Source organism: Xenia sp. Carnegie-2017, unplaced genomic scaffold (genome assembly GCF_021976095.1).
Source record: "Xenia sp. Carnegie-2017 unplaced genomic scaffold, XeniaSp_v1 HiC_scaffold_20, whole genome shotgun sequence".
NCBI lineage: Eukaryota > Metazoa > Cnidaria > Anthozoa > Malacalcyonacea > Xeniidae > Xenia > Xenia sp. Carnegie-2017.
In genome coordinates, this window is record NW_025813483.1 from 13577313 (window position 1) to 13598153 (window position 20841).

General features: G+C 35.6%; 2 protein-coding genes across 3 annotated transcripts; both read left to right on the forward strand.

Annotated features, from left to right (window-relative positions):
• The first annotated feature begins 319 nt into the window (after positions 1-319).
• LOC124441977 (fermitin family homolog 2-like) lies at positions 320-6129 on the forward strand. Its single transcript, XM_046992461.1, has 15 exons — positions 320-729; positions 1049-1652; positions 2512-2545; positions 2624-2692; positions 2823-2930; positions 3042-3137; positions 3312-3350; positions 3645-3691; positions 3820-3872; positions 3972-4043; positions 4204-4310; positions 4689-4841; positions 4930-4992; positions 5070-5225; positions 5523-6129. Exons 1-15 carry the CDS (start codon positions 606-608, stop codon positions 5811-5813), a joined length of 2016 nt encoding a protein of 671 aa, XP_046848417.1. The 5' UTR covers positions 320-605; the 3' UTR covers positions 5814-6129.
• Positions 6130-6204: 75 nt separating this feature from the next.
• LOC124441972 (echinoderm microtubule-associated protein-like 6) lies at positions 6205-20308 on the forward strand. Of its 2 annotated transcripts, none has more exons than XR_006947048.1 (35): positions 6205-6615; positions 7164-7323; positions 7442-7540; positions 7615-7723; positions 7784-7926; positions 8006-8141; positions 8215-8330; positions 9090-9175; positions 9511-9648; positions 10261-10517; positions 10747-10959; positions 11313-11563; positions 11650-11807; positions 12150-12336; positions 12405-12510; positions 12604-12697; positions 12938-13241; positions 13707-13904; positions 13975-14019; positions 14112-14535; positions 14775-15040; positions 15114-15273; positions 15868-16039; positions 16128-16422; positions 16585-16783; positions 16985-17214; positions 17838-17995; positions 18397-18514; positions 18590-18778; positions 18959-19131; positions 19208-19370; positions 19440-19543; positions 19620-19720; positions 19968-20068; positions 20140-20308. XR_006947048.1 is itself a non-coding variant. In XM_046992455.1 (35 exons), exons 1-35 carry the CDS (start codon positions 6419-6421, stop codon positions 20162-20164), a joined length of 5928 nt encoding a protein of 1975 aa, XP_046848411.1. In that variant the 5' UTR covers positions 6205-6418; the 3' UTR covers positions 20165-20308. The 2 variants fall into 2 exon arrangements, 1 of the variants encoding a protein (XP_046848411.1); XM_046992455.1 differs by having other exon boundaries at positions 19620-19773.
• The last annotated feature ends 533 nt before the right edge of the window (positions 20309-20841 follow it).

Consider the following 20841-nt stretch of genomic DNA (forward strand, 5'->3'; position numbering starts at 1 on the left):
TATCTTGATGTCTGACCTTGTTGCAATATGCAAACCAATATAACATTGCAGTGCAAAAATATGCTATTTACAATGCGACATCCGACCTTTTGCGTTTACCATATAAGGGAGTCTGTAGTTAGGTATGTGACGCCCCGTGAAGGCCAAAAATCCATCGTCTGAGGTTCTTTGTTTTAAGGCTCTTTCGCATGAAAAATGAAATTATCCAATAAACTAAACAAACTATTTAAATGGTTCATAGTTTTCGTTGCAATTGTATTCAGTGGCATTCCAATTTGCTATAACAGCTGTCACGTGACTCCAGAACCGGAAGTCCGCCCTAAACGAATAAATCGTAAACCGAAGGGGCACTTCGAAAGTCACGCTTTGAAATATTTTCGTTAAATTGTGGTTATTCGGGCGTAATTTGTCGACAATTTATGATTTATACGTCTGCCATGTTCTGAGGAATTTTATTTGTGTTGAGCTGTGTGCAAATAAACGGATCAGTATCTTATTTTACGTTCTATTTCCTTGAAATTTCCAAGCATATATTTCTCTGAGTGGTTTTTGTATTGGCGAACGTGGAGGATAAACGTTGACGTTCTAAAACGCCGCCTTTGACGATGTCTCGACAGCATAAATGGCTTCTTAGCATCTACGTATCCGATCTCAATGTTGAGAAGACTTTGGAAGTTACTGGTCAAACATTTGTCGGTAATCTCATGGTGGAACTCGTGAACAGATTAGGTACAGCGCCTATTATCGTATTGGTAAAGACTGTTTTAGTAACACATGAATGCCGTGTGTATGAAAGCAAAATGCAACCTATCTTTTAAGATTTAGTGTAGTTTCATATTTGGCAATGCTTGGAATATTCACCTATTAATGATTGATAAACAGCGAAAACATCAAAGATCTATACACTTGTTTCTGTTTGTTTTTGATATATTTCAATTTATATTTATTTGAGGTGCGGGTTGTTGTCTTTGATCTTAGAAAACTTTTATGAAAGTAAACTTCAGGGTGTTTGGAATAAAATGCGACTTATTTTATATTGTTTTTGCAGGTGTTACTAGAGATTGGTCAGATCACGCTTTGTGGTGGCCACAGCGAAAGACATGGCTTATTCGTTCCCGAGTTACGCTTGATGTTTGCGGTGTTCAAGCTGACTCACGCTTGTTGTTCACACCCAAGCATAAAAATGTCCATCTACAAATGCCCGATTTACAGTTCATCGATACTACAGTGGATTTCTCGAAGAAAGTATTTCACGCTATTACTGAAGTGTGTTCTCATTTTGGCATACGCCATCCTGAAGAATTATCCTTCTTGCGTCCGCCTGCTCGCGAAAAGAAAGAGAAGAGAACACGTAAAATCAGCAAACGCCGTAACTCGCAAGGTTCTGAGCACAGCATTAACTCCGATGAGGCTCAGACTACGGCTGTTTCATCAGATGGAAGGCTTACAGTCCCTGGAAAAACTGGCAGTGTTGATGGCGCATCACAGCACAGTGCTTCTACTCCAGGTTCGCCTAGGAGTCATCATTCATTCGACAGCTTTGACTCTGACAATCATATTCTAGCATCCAGCCCTTCAGTTCCATCTCAAGAAGCCTTGGATTCAATATACAAAGCAAAAACTCTTCAAGAAAAAGTAATTTTTCATGCTGGGTAGGTAGGATATGAAACGATAAAGTGCTAAGTGTTTAATATTTAGACAAGTCTCAATTATTCAACTCACGTTTTGTTTTCAAAAGTTTGTTTAAATGCTTCTCAATTCGTTAAGTATTATTTTATTGCTATGCTTGCCAATCATTTTTCATATAATCCAAGCGTTCATAAGCAATTGTAAACAATTGTGGTGATTACAATGATGAGGTTCAGTTTCATATGAGTTTTGCTAATCAAATCGTATATTTTCTTGCAAATACAATGTTCAATCATGTAGCTTCTTTTGTTTACACAGAAGTATATTTATCAACCTCCTGTATCAAAATGATAGTGTAAGTTGTGATGAGCATGTGTTATTTTTTAAATGATTCTTGGCATCTGATTGGCTAATAGGCTAATACAAAGTAGTTGTCTTGGCAACAAGTGACATTTGAGATGTGTGATGTAGAGCTGATACCAAAACACAAGCTAATACCAGTATATTACATCATCGGGAACAGCATTCAAGAAGAATTAATTCATTGCAATCTAGTTTGCCCAATTTATTATCATGCAAGCATATGTGCAAAATGACAATAGAAATTTTTACAAGATATATTTTGGCTATATAGGTTATAAGGGATAAACTTGTCATATGTACTTATCTTTGAAAAATTAAGTAAATATTGAACTTTGTTTTTCTTTTGCATGCAAAATTATGAAGTGAGGAAGTGTGTCATATAGCTTTTGATTAGGTTGATCACATGAAAGTCACTCTTAAATATTCTTCATTTTATTTGAAAGTAAAATAAAATTCCTGTTAAACTAGGTTACATACGTATCTCATACTATGGCTTGTGAGCATGTTTTTCTTATTTAGATGGCTGGATTCATCAAGATCACTTATGGAACAGGTTATCCTCATTTATCTTCTTCTCACAAATCTGTACATATTGGACTTGTATTTCATTTATGTCCTATGTTCTATGTAGGATGTTGAAGAAGATGAGCATTTGATGATGAGATTTAAATATTATTCCTTCTTTGACCTTAAACCAGCTGTAAGTTAATTTACAATGGAAATGTTTCAGAATTATACATGTTGCCAAAATATGTAAAACTTTTTGATGTGTCTTTTAGTATACAACATTTTCTTTCGTATTCTGTTGAACTTTATGGTTTATGCTGTAGGTGGATGAAGTTCGTATTAATCAGATTTATGAGCAAGCTAAATGGTCTGTACAAGTCGAAGAAGTTGATTGTACTGAAGAAGAAGTGATGACATTTGCTGCTTTGCAGGTTTATTGATATCACATTGTGTCAACATGGCATGAATTTTGGGGTACACCTAGTGATACATGGGACATAGGAATAAATGACTAAATGATTGTTTGGTTTATATTTCATTAGTTTCAAGTGAATATTGCAACATCAAGTCCTCCAGTTGATGATAATAAAAAACAAGATAAAGATGACGACATTACAAGTGCTTTAAATGATCTGCAGGTACGATTGCTGTGAATGTTTCAAATAATGTGCTTGTGATAGCTAGAGTAAATTGTACTACATTGCAATATATAACTTCTGATTATGTTTAGGTTTTCTTTTATGTGTACAAGTAATAGTATCACAAGTCTCTTAAACTTCTTGTGAATTAATTTTAATGTATCAATATTTTAGCTGACATTAGAAGGCACAAGTTCTCCATCATCACAAAAGGTTTGTTTTGTTCCCAAGGCAATTTTCATTCCACAGTCTGTGCTCGCATGACTTGCTTATTTGTTGTAATGTGATCTTTTGTTGTATTTTCATCACAAAAGGTTTGTTTTGTTCCCAAGGCAATTTTCATTCCACAGTCTATGCTCGCATGACTTGCTTATTTGTTGTAATGTGATCTTTTGTTGTATTTCATACTTTTAGATGGTTTAATCAATTCTACATGAACTAAATTTCTTCCCATACAAACTTACAAACCTCTAATTTCTAAACACTTTATGTTTTCCTGTTTTAAAGACTTTAAACCAACTACCAGAGTTGAGTGATTGGTTGTTGTTAATCAAGTAAGTGTTTAATACCAATTAATTTTCCCACACTGTATAGCACTACATGCTAAGTGAAAATTTAATTACTCAAATTTAGTCTTATTTTATATAAAAATCAGGCATTAACATCACACTTTTTTCCTCAGGCATAAAATGTTAGGAATGAAAGAAAAGAAGAAGTTCTGGTGTGTCTTTCGAGGTCCGACAACACCTTTTTGTATTGTAGTTTAGTTGTGCATGTGAATACTTGTTTTCTCATAAATTCTGCAGTTGTGGAAATTATTTATTCTTTTTCTAGACACGTATTTTTCATACTTTAAGTCGAACGAAGAGTCGTCAGGCGCCCCCATACAAAAAATTGATTTACGAGGTAAGAATTTGGCGATATCATGCAAAATCAGTGACGTGATTTTTTCCCCACCACACCACTGATTTTAAAAACACTATACATGAAAATACTGCATGGTTGATCTTATATGTGTTAAGTTCACTAAAAGAGACATAATTTTCGTATTCTTTTGCCTTCTTAGGCAGCGAGGTTTATCCAGAGGTAAATGTGCAGAAAGAAAAGTTTGTTGTGAAACTTAAATTTCCAGAAAACGAGGAAGTTCACGATCTGGAGCTTGGATTATCCAGTGTGCGTAAATTTTGTTGTTCGTTTGATGGATTTTTATCATCATCAATGTGCGCATAATGATTTCCTGAGATTTTGAATGGTGTCCCGTTCTTTTGCATTTTTTCATGTTGTTATTTTGATGGATTTCTATCATCACAAATGTGCACAAAGTGATTTCCCGAGTTTTCGTGTTGTGTTTGTCATTAGAATTTTGATGAGTTGAAGTCGATGCGTTCTTAGATTATTTTTCATAAACAGATGTGAAACCGGGGTACATTCTACTATTTTGCGAAGAACTATCATTTAAACGATCGGCTTTCGTCTTTTTTTTCTTCTTTTCTTCTTTTCTCTCGTCCTCATCATCCTTTTCTAAACATAAATTCTTCTTGGTGTTATCAGGAAGGACAGTATTCGAAGTGGATGGCTGCTTTTCGTCTCGCCGCAAAAGGAAAAACCATGGCAGATAGTTCGTATGAATCTGAGGTTAATGGTATCCAAGCTTTCCTGGCAATGCAAGTTAATGGTTTTAAAAATACAACGGCTCCAGGCGGGGTTAGTTTTGATTTTCTCTGAATTTCTACCTTTGTTTTTCTACACAAAAATGAACTAGGAGTTTTTCTAATTATCTTTTCATTTTTAGGTTCAAATCCAGCCCGAAAATTTTGTTCCAAACCGCATTTTGAAAAAATTCAAAGCTAAACAGGTTTGTGCTTTGAACATAATATTTGTCGATAGCTAAATTATGCTTTTATGAAGGTAAACTATACTTTTAATCTTTAGATTGCAGCTCGTATCTTGGAGGCTCATTCTTCACTTAATTTGATGACTGTAATGGAAGCGAAGATGAATTATATCAGAAAGTGGCAAGAGTTACCGGACTTTGGTATAACTCACTATGGTGTAAAATTTAGATCCGAAAAGCACTCAAAGAAAGACGTAAGATCTTTAACTTATACTGTATACCTCTTTGCGTTGAAATGGAAAAATTGTTGTCGAAGATTGTGACCACTTCGTCTCTTCAAAATAATTTGAAATATCTTTAAATTTAATGTTACATGTTTGTAGATCTTGATCGTTCAGGTTAGTGCAGTCCTCAGGACTGTTGGTGTTGACTGAAGAGTTTTGTATACTCTTTATTTGACCGCTAAATGTGTCGAAACGTTAGTCAAACTACTAGTTTTAGGTTTTTTTACGCATCCTAATTCTGACATGGTTTTTTCCTTTGTGTTTTAGGAGATCTTGGGCATTGCTGACAACAGGATAACGAAGATAGATGCGACCAATGGTAAAGTACTCAATAGCTGGCGCTACAGTGTGATGAGACAATGGAATGTGAACTGGGAAACGAAAGAAATGATCATTGATTGTGAAGGAGAAAGAATTTGCTTTGTCTGCACAACTGCTGACATTAAGAGCATTCATGAGTTTATTGGTGGCTATATTTTCCTTTCGATGCGCAAAGATGTCAATCAACCAGTGGATCACGAATTGTTCTTTAAATTAACTGGTGGATCGGTGCAATAAAAAACTCTAGTGCTACAGAATCAAAATATTTTAATCGCGATTGTGTTTTCTTTATGTATATACTATATATGAATTGTTCCTCAATAATTGGTAAGAACTTTCATGAAAAGTTTTTGAGTAAAAACAAAGATGGTGTTTTAGCTCTCCACTCTTAAGTTCGTTGTAGTTTTTGGAAAAGATATTGTATTATTGATTGTATTTTTCGTTAAGAGCTATATAGTATTTAATGCGTACTACATTAAAGCATAAATTTCTTTTTGAAATATTGACGATATTAAAGGTACAATAGCGGAAAAATAAACTAGTTCAAAAATAATTATTTTCTTGTACTTACTGCTTGTGGTCGAAAATCGAAACATTTGGTGCAAAATCGCCATTATTTTACATGGGACTCCCGCGTGTGGTCCACGATCATCGTGTTGTGGTCGTGACAACGACAACAAAGGTGGATTGGAAAAAGAGATACAAACCACTGTCTTGCCTTAGACTATATGCATGGTTTTCTTGCCATTTTCACCCAACAAAACGACGTGTATTTTGGAAAAAATAGCATCTTTAAAAGAAACTAACCTGCGCCGTTTTTGGACTGTTTCAAAAGGTTAATAATGAGCGATAGGACAGCACCAAGATCTCAGCTGCGTTTGGAATGGGTGTACGGCTACCGAGGGCATCAATGTCGAAATAATCTTTATTTTACTGCTTCAAAAGACCTGGTGTATTTTGTTGCTGGAGTTGGAATCGTTTATAACTTAAAAGGAAATACTCAACGGTTTTTTCTTGGTCATAATGATGATATAATTTGGTTTGTATGTTTTTCGTTGTTAAGAAAAGCATAAATAATGAATAAATTGGACTGATAAGCTTTCCTTTTTTTATTTTGATCCACTTCATACCCAATGAAAACATCACATAGAATGATGTTTTCATAACGTATTTCACGCTTCTGGAAAATCAAGCAATGATTTGCTTGCAATGTGATTTTCTAAAGTGATAAACTCCATTCTCCAGCATAAAATGTCTTAATGAGCACAATGTTTTGCAACTCATTGCAGCTGTTTTGTTTTCAATCATTTACATTTCTAGATTTACTGGATTACCTCTTTAATTGTAATCTGTGCACTGTTGTAATTTGTTTAATCAATTTTTAAACATTTTTACTGAGTTGCAATTCTCAGATTTTGTTTCATCCAAGATCCGTGTTTGTTAATAATTAATCCAAGATTTATTAATATTCATACACATCTGATATGCATATAAGATAAGATGAGAAAGATCAATGATTTCAGAACCTTTCACTGTAATCTATGATGTTTATATCATTTAAACATTCATTATTAATATTTATTTAAGTCTCGCTTTACATCCTGAGAAGCAATTTGTGGCCACTGGTCAAGTTGGTAAAGATCCATATATCTGTGTTTGGGACACCAAGAATTGCAAAAATGTGTCTATTTTGAAAGATGCACATCAACAAGGAGTTGCTAGCTTGTCATTCAATGCTAGTGGAAATGTATGTTCTCATTAATTTTTTTAACATAGTCAATATTGTCTTATTTTTTATTAAGTTGTTGTGCACCTTGAATTAAAGGATTTTTATCATATCTATATTTGGGATTGGATTTATTTAGAATTTAGCATCTGTTGGATTAGAGGATTATCATCTTATTTGCATTTGGGATTGGAAGCGAGGGAAACTTTTGGCATCTGTCAATGGTCACTCAGATCGAGTATGCTTAGAGATTTGTTAATGTTTGGAAAACTTGTTGGATTTCTCTCATGTTTTCTTTGCAATGTTTTTGAGGTTTTTGATTTGAACTTCAATCCAAATAATGACAACCAAATGGTTTCATGTGGTGTGAAACATATCAAGTTCTGGAAATGGCAAGGAAACTCGTTGAAGCCACAGAAAGGTGCGAGAATATTATTTTGTAACTAAAAATTAAACACTCTGCTCAACCTTTGTCTGCTAGGAATTTTTGGAAAGGGTGGAGAAATTCAAACCATGCTTTGTGTGGTATTCGGCTTAAATGGCATTGCATATGCAGGAACGCTTGCAGGAGATATTTATAAATGGGAGAAAAACAACTTGGTTGGTAGCATCCATGGACATCAGGTAAAATATCTGCAATGAAACGATCAAGGAACAGGTGTTTTAGTGATAAAAAACTCATTCCATATTTCTTTTTTCCAAGGCAGCGGTTTTTACAATTCATAAGTCGACTGATGGTTTTGCTACCGGCTCAAAAGATGGCAGCATCATTTTATGGGATAACAATTTCAAAGTTGTTACTAAAATTGACCTTGTGAATAGTGATATTGGCTATAAAGGTATGTTCGAAAAAACAATGAATTCATTTTGTATCGCCGGTCTTGGTGATTTTTTGTTTTTAAATGGTCGCAGGTCTCTCCTTGCGCAGTGTTTGTTGGTCTGGAGATAGAATCATTGTTGGGACGAATGACAGTGAAATACTGGAAGTCCTTGCGTCAAATAAGGAATCTGCTAGAACAATAGTACAGGTAAGGCGGTTATTTTTTGTGTTTTGAAGTAGTTATCACGTAGTTTAATGAGGAGTTGGTTGACCATAACACCATCAATGAAGGATATACCAATACAGATGAAAATGGCAAATATATTGAGAACATGAATGGTCTACCATCGTCTTTTTCGGTGCTGTGAAAGATTCCTGAAATTTTATCTCGGTTTCGATGTTTTGGGAAAAAACCTCATTTCGTTTCGATTTCCATTATTTTTTTAATTTTCGTTAATAAGCTAAAACTTTAATAAATTTATTTAAGTCAGTTTTCTATCCAAAATGTTATAAAATTTCATTATATAGGGGTTGAAAGGGTTCAATTTAAAATATACAAATTGTTGGCTTTTTAAATGCCATTATTGTAAAAACTGTAAAGTGTTTTACTCAATTATTTATTTCGACATTAAATGAGACAAGGAAAGCAGATAATCCTTCTTTGCTATGATGATCATGTATACTTTCGTTTATGATGCATTAAACTATGAACTCGAAATACTCAAATGTTTTTTATCATAGTTTATGAGAGAGCGAGGTAGTTACTTGCAGAGCAGTGCCAAGAGTTACTGTTGATTGTTTGAATGGACTGTTTAATCATTTGTTTCCTTGTGCAAAACTCTCTAGAACAAGTGATTTTTTTTACAAACACCGCTGAAAAAATCTTTTAACATCTTTGTGACAACTCTATTCGATGTTTGTAATCGCAAGCAAAGAAGCCATCTTCACTTTTTCTTCCTTCATACAGGGTCATGCGGAAGGTGAACTTTGGGCACTTGCCGTTCATCCTAAAAAAACGATGTTTGCCACCGGAAGTGACGATTGCAGCATACGGTAGTGAGATATATTGGTTAGACGTAAAATAACTTGGTGAAGTCACTCGTGTCTTGGTTTTGTACAAAAAGAATTTTCTCGATCACTACCATTATATTGATCTATTCTTTCCCAATTACTCCTTTTTGTACTTTATTTCCCCTGCTTATTTTATCTTCTTAATTCTGGAAGATTTGTGTTTTGTGTCTATCTTTCCTTAGAACGGTCGTTGTGTTCGCAATACGGTTTACTTGTCTTACTATGAGTATTATGAGCAAGTTGACTTGCGTCCCTTGTAGCTACAATCAACTTATTTCAAATGTAGTCACATCACAATGTAATAATTCCATTTCTAGGCTATGGAGTTTTTCGGACCGCTTACTGCTGGCACGAATCGATCTTGATCACATGATTCGTTCTCTGGCGTTTCATCCCGATGGCAGCCAAATTGCGGGAGGTTTGTCAAATGGCTCATTCATCGTTCTCAAAACAAGGTGTACTTCCATCTGAAATTTCAACTCTTCATATTCTATATATCAACTTTAGTCTTGGTAGATTTCATAGCTGTACTAATCCATGTCTAACGCACAGCTCCTTTCATATTTACTCCTTGTGATCTCTATGCACTCAAGGATAAATGTGACTGTCATTGACAACTTAGGGCAAAGCTGTCAGATTAGATCTGAAAGTAATTTAACCATAAAAACATTTGAAATTCGAAGTCGAATTCACGGTTGACGAAAACGTGTGATAACTTTAAATTTTCCTTCGTTGGCAAGCATTTTCAGTGAAAATACATTTGTGTTTTTGATCACAGCTAAATTGCGCTGTTTGTTAGAAGTAGTTTCTTGTTACAAAATAAGTATTATATCTTGTCACATGTAATATTAGCTTTTTTAAGGCGTTGAGATTTTTATCGAAAAGCCTCCACGGCCTTCTTATAAGGGTTTCCTTGAAAAACTCTTCGGAGACACGGGAATCCTGATTAAATACAATAATATTATAACAAAATTAACAAATAAATTACTGTTGTAATTAATTAACATAACTTCTTTTAATTGCTAATGTCTTAACTTCAAATGAACAGTGTTGTTCTTCATTTGTAGAGATCTTTCGGAGATCTTACGAACTAAAGATCGCAATGAGGTTATTCACGAGCTAAAGTACTCGCCAGATGGTGCATATTTGGCGGTCGGATCTAACGACAATTTTGTCGACATTTACGCGACGTCCCAACGATACAAGAAAGTTGGCGAGTGTCGTGGAAATTCTAGTTTTATAACACATTTGGATTGGTCAGAGGATAGCAAGTATATACAAACGAACTCTGGTGCTGTTGAAAGGCTCTTCTTTAAAATTCCTGGCAAGTTTTCTTTTAACCTTTCTTATTCAATTCATCTTTAGTACCCAGGACAAATCGAGTTATGAAGTTTCAGATTAAGTACTCAGAACTATGTCTGGATTTTCAGCTCTAGTACCCAGGACTAAATAAAGCTAGGAAATTTTGGATTTACTTCTTAAGACTATGTCGGGAATTTTAACTTTAGTTTCCAGGACATGTCTAGCAAGGAATTTATATCTTTTTTTGCCAGCGGGGAAAAGGGTGACGAACAAGGAGGAAATAAAGGAAATAAACTGGGCCACTTGGACTGGAGTCCTGGGAACTGAAGTTAATGGAATATGGGGAAAATATACAGATACAAATGACGTCAATGCTATTGATACATCGTTTCGTAGCAACACGTTGGTATCAGGAGATGATTTTGGTTTGGTGAAGTTATTTCGCTTTCCTTGTGTCAAAAAAGGTTTGTCGTGCTTTATTTTGTCATATATTTAGATAATGGCGCAGTCTGTTGATCTTTTTAAGTACAGAGATCCTTGAGTATCCATATATGTGCACTTAGTGTACCTAGGTAAACATCTGATGTAATGATGTGCCACACTCATATAGAAAAATATGAAACTCGTGTGTTACATTGTAAATGTTAAACCTTGTATTCTCAACATTGATTTATTTGTTAGAGTAGCGTCATTCATCATTTAGAAAATGCGGTTTTTACATGAAAAATTTGAAAGAGACTCTATAAGTGGACTTACAATCAATCCCGTGTTGCTGGATTGCTCCGTATCCTTATCTAGTTTCTTATTCCTTATTTAGGTGCACATTTCAGAAAGTATATCGGTCATTCAGCCCACGTGACCAACGTAAGATTCAGTCATGATTACGGTAAGGTGATAACGACTGGCGGGGCTGATCACTCCATATTTCAATGGCAATTTTATCCCGATGGTTTCAAAGAAAGTGGAGAGGATCTTTCAGAAACAAGCGAGGAATACGTTGACTCAGATGACGGTCTCAGTGACTCAGATGCATCGGATGTTGGAGAACTAGATAGTGATGTTGAGAATGTAGGAATATATTTATCATTGGATTTAATGGCTGAATTAAACAATTGTTGAAACAATATTCCTTACCCAACGTGTCATTCACACAGGAAGCGCAAGTTAATTACGACCGAGCGATTTATAAAGAGGATTTGTCCACCTTAAAAAGAAAACTTAAATTACAGTCCCAAGAAGAACAACATAGAGTGCTGAAGAGTGCGCAGAATAAACCGCTGAACCAAGGACTGCAGTTGCATTTTGTACACGGGTAAATAGACCGATTATTTTTTGAATAATTGACGTTATCTTTTTAGATGACACTTCTTTCGAGCGTTTTATAATTATGTTTTTACGAAACATAATGTATCCTCATTATAAATTATGAATCAATTCCATGATGTTCTTCTAAAGTGCAGCTCCTCTGTGTATTAAATTGTCCCAAAACAAGGGCCTACCATCATCAATATTTAGTCGAATTTCTGTGTCCTATTGCAATAAGGTGGTAATGGTGAAAAGAGGAAAATGATGGATAATATAATTAGAAACATTTTCCAAACACCAGGCTATTTGAGTATAAAAACTCTTGAGAAATTATTATTTTTCTTTCCAGATATCGTGGTTATGATTGCCATAATAATCTTTTTTACTTACAAAACGGAGAGATAATCTATCATGTAGCCGCTGTTGGCATTGTATACGACCGTGATCAACATTCCCAGCGGTTTTACCTTGGACACACTGATGATATATTGTGTCTGGGCATCCATCCTGTGAAGGACATTGTTGCCACAGGACAGGTAGGGATTTACTGAATGGGTTATTGATCTTTTTAAGGCAATCAATATTTTTTAAAGTTTCTATTAAGGTTGGTCGGGATCCTTGTATTCATATTTGGCATGCTGAAAATCTTGAATGTCTGTCTGTCTTAAAAGGTCAACATCAAAGAGGCGTTTGCGCTGTTGATTTCTCTGGTAGGAGTTGATTATTTTGTTGACAGCTTAAATGAAGTATACTGAAATCTCATTATTTTCAAATATACCTGAAATAACTTTCTTGATTCATAGGAGACGGGAAAAAATTAGCGAGTGTTGGTCTAGATAATGAACATTGTATTGTTGTTTGGGATTGGAAACGAGGGGATAAACTAGCTACAACGAGGTACAATCTGCTCTCCTGTTTTGAACACTGATACTGATCTTAAATTGTGGTATGCATTGATTGACTGTAGAATTTAATAGAAAATTGGCGTGAGTAAACTTATTTAATTTATTGATTTAATCATCATGTATTGCGTTTTGCTCTTTTTCTTTGGCGTTTAAACGAGGCTTTCTTTTTTTGCTTTTTTTGTTTTTAGTTTTCAACAAATATTAGAGTAATTGAGAGTCTATTATTTTTCAGAGGACACAAGGACAAAATATTCGTCGTGAAATGGAATCCATTCTCTTCCGATAAGTTAGTCACCGTTGGAATAAAACATATTAAATTTTGGACTCAGACTGGAGGTGGATTTACATCAAAACGAGGCATTTTTGGCAATGTAGCAAAGCAAGATACTATGCTATGTGCGACCTATGGTAAGACCGCTGACACAGTTTATTCGGGAGGAACAAGTGGTAAAGTGTTTGTTTGGGAGGGTAATACTCTGAAAGAGACTATTGAAGCTCATAAAGGCACCGTGATGGCAATACAAACTTTAGAAAAGGTACTTAAAATCCTAAAAATGATTATTGGAAAGTTTCATTAGAATTTTAGAGTTCTTGGTTAACGTTGGGGATTTTCTCACCACTTCCAATCTTAGTCAACGTTAAGGATCTTCTCATCACTTCCAATCTTAGTCAACGTTGGGGATCTTCTCGTCACTTTCAATCTTAGTCAACGTTGGGGATCTTCTCACCACTTCCAATCTTAATCAACTTTGGGGATCTTCTCATCGCTTCCAATCTTAGTCAACGTTGGGGATCTTCTCACCACTTCCAATCTTAATCAACTTTGGGAATCTTCTCATCGCTTCCAATCATTATAAACGTTGAGGATTTTCTTATCTGTCCGGGAGATCTCCATCGCTCCCGCCCTTTTTAAATATAAAGTTCTAAAACAAAGTGTAAAAGCATTTTCATTTTTCATTTTGTGTAACAATCTCACGTAAAATAAATTGTTTGTCATTCAGGGTTTTGTGACTGGCGGAAAAGATGGCGTTATTGGTCTCTGGGACCAGAACTTCAGTCGCTGTTTGAAAACATACAAAATAGCACGAAGTAGTTTACGTTCTGGTATTGCGTCATGTTCTCTGCTTGCAGACTCGCCACCCGTCAGAGCAATCTCATTAGGCCAGGGAAAAGTTCTTGTTGGAACGACGAACAGCGAGGTCAGCGTTGTTGTGAAAGATCTAACAGATTTTTGGCTGTAAGTTGAAATGTGTGTTTTATCTTTAATAGATCCTGGAGATTGATAAAACTGGTCCTATTACAGTTCTCATTCAAGTATGTCAGATTGAGCATCACCAGGGATGACTTGAGGATATTTAGTGTTACTTGGTAGCACTTGTAGATCTTTACTTTGAACCTCTCTATAGGGTCACAAAGAAGGAGAAGTCTGGGGCCTAGCAGTACATCCTAGCGAAAATATTTGCGCGACTGCAAGTGACGATAAAACGTTGAGAGTCTGGGATCTAGATACCCATCGCTTCATTAACGGCCGCGTGTTAAAATATCCAGCAAGATCCTTAGGTTATTCCCCGGATGGAAAAGCCATTGCAATTGGTTTTAAAAATGGCAGTTTTGTTGTCGTTGATGCTTCAACTCTCGACGACATAATCGAGTTTCAACACCGTAAAGAAGAAATATCTGACATCAAATTTTCTCCTGGTCAAGGTAAATATTTGGCCGTCGCTTCTCATGATAACTATGTTGATATTTACAACGTGGTCAGCGGTAAACGTGTTGGCGTTGGTAAAGGAAACTCAAGTTATATTACCCATATTGACTGGGATAGCAGAGGTGAGAAAAACGTTCGCTTTTAAAGAGAGTTTTGTCAAGTACAATTGTGGATTGAATTGTGTTGAAAAATTTTCGAATGTTCTGTGAAATTCAAGAGTTTGAATGACATTGTTATGAAAGGAAACAGAAACCATCGTATATTCATTTTTAGCGAAAGAATGGATCACATAGTAGTGATCTTGATGGACTCTTGATTATAGAGTATTACTAAATTGTATTCATCATGAAAAAAATTTCAGGTAAACTTATTCAATCCAACTCTGGCGCGAAAGAGCATTTGTTTTTTGAGGCTCCTCGTGGCGAGAGACAGGTCATTGCGACTAACGAACTTGATAAAATAGACTGGTCAACGTGGACAGGAGTACTGGGTCGAGAAGTTGAAGGCATTTGGCCTCAATATTCTGACATCACTGACGTGAATGCCACGTGCACGACAAGTGATAAAAGCATGATCGCAACAGGCGACGATTTTGGATACGTTAAACTTTTTCAGTTTCCAGCAAAGGTATAAATAAAGATACGACTTTATGATGTGAAATGTTTCGTTTTTTGACTGGCATATATTTTTTTTGACCAAGGGTAAAAACGGTAAATGTAAGAAATACAATGGTCATTCTGCCCATGTAACAAACGTCCGCTGGACACACGACGACGGGCACCTGGTATCGACAGGAGGAGATGATACATCTGTGATGGTGTGGCGACGTAATCGTTTGAAACAACGACAAAATTATTCAGGTAAATTTTAGCGCAAAAATCAATTGGATTGTAGGACAAAGCAGTGGAAAATTACCAACTATAGTTGCTCAAAGCTGTTTTCCGATTTATTCAAGTATTGTGTTATGAAACGTCTATCTTACATAAGATAGTGAAATTCTGAGAACGTTTGTCTCTATCCTACCTAAAACAAGAGATAGTCACAATTCTTAGAATGTTTCTCTTTATCTTACATAAAACGGGAGATAGTGACAATTCTGAGAATGTTTTCTCTACCGTAGATTAAACAGATGATAGTGAGAATGTTTTTCTCTATCGTAGATAAAACAGGAGATAGTGATGATTCTGAGAATGTTTTTCTCTATCGTAGATAAAACGGAAGATAGTGAAGATTTTGAGGATGTTTTTCTCTATCGTAGATAAAATAGAAGATAGTGATGATAGTGAGAATGTTTTTCTCTATCGTAGATAAAACAGGAGATAGTGATGATAGTGAGAATGTTTTTCTCTATCGTAGATAAAACAGGAGATAGTGATGATTTTGAGAATGTTTTTCTCTATCGTAGATAAAACAGAAGATAGTGATGATAGTGAGAATGTTCTTATCTATCTTAGATAAAACAGGAGATAGTGATGATTCTGATACGGATAGCGAGGAAGAAGGAGGCTTTGACAGTGACGTTGAACTGGAGAAAAATCGAACATATAAAGATAAAATCTACGTCAATTCCATGAGGAAAACTACAGGAACAAAGCCACACTTGAAGGAAGAAACGATTGTGGAAAAGTAAAGAATAGGGATTTGTTTATTCTGAGAAATATCCACTGTATTGTATATTGTGTGGTAATTAATTGTAATCATATGTTGTAATCAGGACTGTCTTCAGTCGGGGCTCCAATACACCACCGAAAGTTCGTCAAAAGGCTAAGGATTCGGTTAATCGTCGTAGGCGCATAAGTAACGTACAGGATCTTAAGTTGGATCACGTGCACGGATACCGGGGTTTTGACACCCGAAATAATGTTCATTATCTTCCCAATGGAGATATCGTGTATCATACGGCTGCGACCGGTATCGTCCTTAATCTAAAAGATGGAACTCAGAGTTTTTATGTGGAACACACAGATGACATCATATCTCTTGCTGTAAATAGACATCCAAAGTTTAAGGTAAGCTTCTCTCGAAGACCCTCCGTCAAAAATACTTTATTAAATAATTTTCATCAATTTTTATCGAATTATAAAATACTCTTGGTGGAAATTATTGTTTGAAACTATTCGTCTTAGTTGTTTAGTACAATGGCTACAGAACGATAACCTATTTACTCTTAGAGCGTCGTGGCTAGTGGACAGATTGGTAATGAGCCGACGGTTCATGTGTGGGATAGCACAAGCAAAGAAACGTTATCTATTCTCCAGACTTCTCACACTGTTGGTGTATGTAGTTTAAACTTCAGTAGCAGCGGTAAACTGTTGTTGACTGTAGGAGTCGATGACAACCACACACTTACTGTATGGAAATGGTCTGAAGGTTTGTCTTTTGAACGTTTGTAATTAAATATTGTCTTTGACGTAGTTTTATTTGCATGCTTTTTGTCAACTTCTTGATGTTCCCTTGAAGTAATTTGATGTTCCCTTAAAGTGCTTGACGTTGAAACACTTGTGGTGATAATTTTTTAAAGGAAATGTTTGTCAAAAGTAATCAGGTCATTTTATCTCTTATCTTCATCAGGTACAAAACTCGCTTGCGTTTCGGGTCATGCTCGTAGAATTTTCGTTGGAGAATTCCGTCCCGACTCCGATACAAAATTTGTGACGTGTGGAGTGAAACACGTGTGTTTTTGGAGCGTTGCTGGCTGTCAATTGGTTGCTAAAAGAGGAGTTTTAACGAACATATTTGAGGAAGGAGATTCAGGAACAACTGTGAAAATGCAGACAATGTTGTCTGTTGCCTTTGCTGCAGTATGTAATGCTCTTTTTTTGTTGTTTTTTGAGCAATTTTTGTAATGCTAAGAATAACTGATTACTTGGTATTTGGTATTATTCAGCAGAGTTAACACCGTACACGATGGCGGGTCTAGAGTCGGTCAAAATAAATTACAATGGCTGATTCTCAGTTGAAAATATTTTTAATGTTTAACACCCAATAATCTTTGCCCTAAAGTTTTTACAATTAAAGATGTTTTTAATACTTTATTCTGACCTACCCGGGATCAGCTGGTGAGCCAGCAGATTTAGCCCCGGTATGTTCTTTAATCATTACTGTTCTTAATTTCTTTAAAGATTTATTGTTTTCACTGTCAGAGAATATCAAGTGGCATTCTCTAGCTGGCTATGCCAATGCGCATGTCACTAGGAATCTGCCATCAGATTTAGACCCGCTATGTTCTTTTCTCACTACCATTTATAATTTCTTAAAAATTGTATTGTTTTTACAGTCGGTGAACCCTGAGTGGCCTAGTCTTGTTGGGCATGTCACTGGGTATCTCACTCGCTACAATGAATTTTCGTTGTTGATAATCGAATATTTAACATGACAACGCAAATTGAGGTTACATCTTTGTGATGTTTTTGTTCTTTTTTAGGATGGCGTCACTTTCACAGGCGCCATGAGTGGTGATGTCTACGTGTGGCAAAATCAAAAAATGATTCGTATGGTACAAAAAGCTCACAATGGACCTGTGTTTACCCTGTTTACCACCCTAAGTGATGGTTTGATCGTATCCGGAGGAAAAGAAATGGGGTTTGTTTAAATTGAATGTTCAATGTTTACGTGATGTAATGCATGGCTAGAAAATGTCTACCAGCGTCGCTGCTAGGAAATTTTTTCACAAAATTACTTGCGGAAAATAGTTTTGTAACTCTCAAGAAATTTTTCGAAAATATAGAATAGATTAAGAATACAGTTGTACCAGATTACATTGCAATTTGTATTCTGATTTATATCCTACCATTTAGAAACTAATAACTGCATTCAAATGCTTGTCTTCAGGAGTTATTAATGAAATTTTTTTACTGGAATTTTTAAGTTCAGCATGAGAATTTTTATTTTTTGCCATGAGGAATGGGAATACTTTATTCAGGACTGTTGTAATTCTTATCAAGATTATAGTCTGCATGAAACTTCGAGTTCTCTTCATTTAGAAACATAAAAGATGGCGGCTCTGTGAAGCTTTGGGATCAGGAAATGAAAAGATGTCGTTCGTTTAATTTGGGAAGTGGCTCCGAAATCGATGTTGTAAAGTCTGTTTGCCGTTATAAGGTTATTGATTGTTCTACTTTTGTTTTTCATTGATTACTTATTTTCTTTGGTTTATCTAAACTTCTGTTTCTTCAGGGAAGCATTTTAGTTGGGACAAAATCAGGTGATATCTATGATATCACAGAAAAGTCATCTGCGGCTCACGTGATTATGAAAAGCCACACGGAAGGGGAGATATGGGGACTATGCACTCACCCGGAGAAAGACGTCTTTGTTACGGGTAGTGACGACAAAACCGTGAGACTCTGGGACCTCGACAAAAAGGTAAAATGTTTGGTGTACATAATGTTGTGTTGTCTTTGCGGACATCCCTATTTTTAAGGGATAGACTCCATGAGTAGACTCTATGGTTCATATTTAATGTATTATTTTGAGTTGAGGAGATAAACCCTGGGAACGAGACTCATGTTATTTGTATTATTATTATCGACGTGCTTTCTTCAGGTCTTGATCAACTTCATCAAATTTGAGGTGGGAGTACGTTGTGTAAGCATTTCACCTGAAGGAGAACTCATTGCAGCTGGATGTAAAAATGGAGAATTCATTATCATGAACTTTGCTAATTTGAAAATTGTTTCAAGAAAACGTGATCGCAGTAAAGCAGTTCAGGATATCAGGCAATATTTAGACATGGTTTGATTTTCACTTCATCACAAGTTGTATTATTAACAAGATAACGCCATGTCTGTACAGGTTCAGTCCAGATGGCCGTTATCTTGCCGTGGGCTCAGATGACCATGCCGTAGACTTTTACGAATTATCATCTGGTCAACCGCTGACCAGAGTTGGTTACTGTAAGAATATCCCCAGTTTTGTCACCCAGATTGATTTCTCAGCAAACGGACAACACGTGCAGGTAAGAGTCTTCAAACAAATATTTTATGATTTGTCTACTATAGCTCACAAGTCATATACTATATGTTAGGTATCGACAGGATCCTACGAAAAGCTTGTGTTTACTGTACCTAAAGGTGTTCCAGTCACTTCACAGGAAGAAATAAATAATATCACGTGGGCATCGTGGACGAGGTTAGCTTGCGTTACAGCGGTCTATTATTTGCTTTGTTTTACTTCATGAAAGCAATACGTATCATTGATATTTCAGTGTTCTCGGGACGGAGGTCATCGGCATTTGGCCAAAAAATGCTGACAGTGCAGACGTAAACTGCTCCAATCTTTCTCATTCTGGAAACGCTCTTGCAACTGGTGATGACTTTGGTTTTGTAAAGTTATTTCAATTTCCTGTCACTGAAAAGTTTGTAAGTACCAATCTTCGTTAGCACCCTTCCCCCCTCCAAAAAAACTTTATAACACGAAGATGTTTTAGCCGCCCCCCCCAAAAAAATAAACAATTGAAAGGTTCCGCGCTCCCTGATCCATTCAGGAACCATACATTAAAATCATTGCATGGACTGCTTTAATGACATAATTTATCATATCTTTGTATCCCCAGGCTCCTTTCAAGCTCTACATTGGTCACTCTGCTCACGTGACTAATGTTCGCTTTTCTCATGATGATCGCTTTCTTTTAAGTACTGGAGGAGATGACTCAAGGTCAGTCTTCACATTTTTCTTTGTCGATTTGAAAATCGTCTTGTATTTCCTCGCGTCTATTTCTTTCTTAGTGTTTTCGTTTGGAAATGCCTGTAAGGGAAATGAAAAAGAAACACGAAAACATGAAATTCATTTTAACGAATTAATCTCTGTATTTCTGTACAATAGCTAATTTATTGTTGTGAGTTATGTATTTATTTCAAAAATAAAAATAGATGAAATGTTTTAGATATAGCAAAATTTTTGAAAGTGTTTTACGTTTTTTTCATCGATATTGTAAAATTAACAAGATCTAGTGTCTTAATAATGCTTGTTATAATTGAATGTTTTTCAAGCATCACAAGAATTTCAAAAATTTATTTCATCCACTTATGTATGTTTTAAAACAATCTAAGTACCTACGTAATATGTATTGGTTTTCTGATTGGATCAACCAAACAATAGAAACGAACACTGTCACTCGCTTTTATAGATTAATGTCCTTCGTTGTACTTTGAACTCATCAGTCATCACTAAGACTTAAACCCTCATAAAACATGTAGATACTGCCGTCAAAATTTAACGTTTTAACCAGAGAAAACGGGATAGCAAACTTTTAATTCATATGCGCATGCTTAAAATATTACTTTTGCTTGTCGTAAGAGCGTATAGACCATTTTTAAAGAATTCTTGTCACTGTGGACTGGCGTCTTTTTCAACAACCATTTTAATGCTGGCGAACAACTAAGAGGAAAGCCTTAAATAAGGATTGAAAATACTTAAAATATATAACA

Bases quoted from the DNA above. Each gene is read 5' to 3' on its own strand.
- LOC124441977 (XM_046992461.1), top strand. From the start codon at position 606: ATGTCTCGACAGCATAAATGGCTTCTTAGCATCTACGTATCCGATCTC. The intron at 1,653-2,511 runs GTAGGTAGGATA...TTTCTTATTTAG, and splicing joins AAAGTAATTTTTCATGCTGG to ATGGCTGGATTCATCAAGAT. The intron at 2,546-2,623 runs GTTATCCTCATT...TGTTCTATGTAG, and splicing joins CAAGATCACTTATGGAACAG to GATGTTGAAGAAGATGAGCA.
- LOC124441972 (XM_046992455.1), top strand. From the start codon at position 6,419: ATGAGCGATAGGACAGCACCAAGATCTCAGCTGCGTTTGGAATGGGTG. The intron at 12,698-12,937 runs GTACAATCTGCT...ATTATTTTTCAG, and splicing joins GATAAACTAGCTACAACGAG to AGGACACAAGGACAAAATAT. The intron at 13,242-13,706 runs GTACTTAAAATC...TTTGTCATTCAG, and splicing joins CAATACAAACTTTAGAAAAG to GGTTTTGTGACTGGCGGAAA.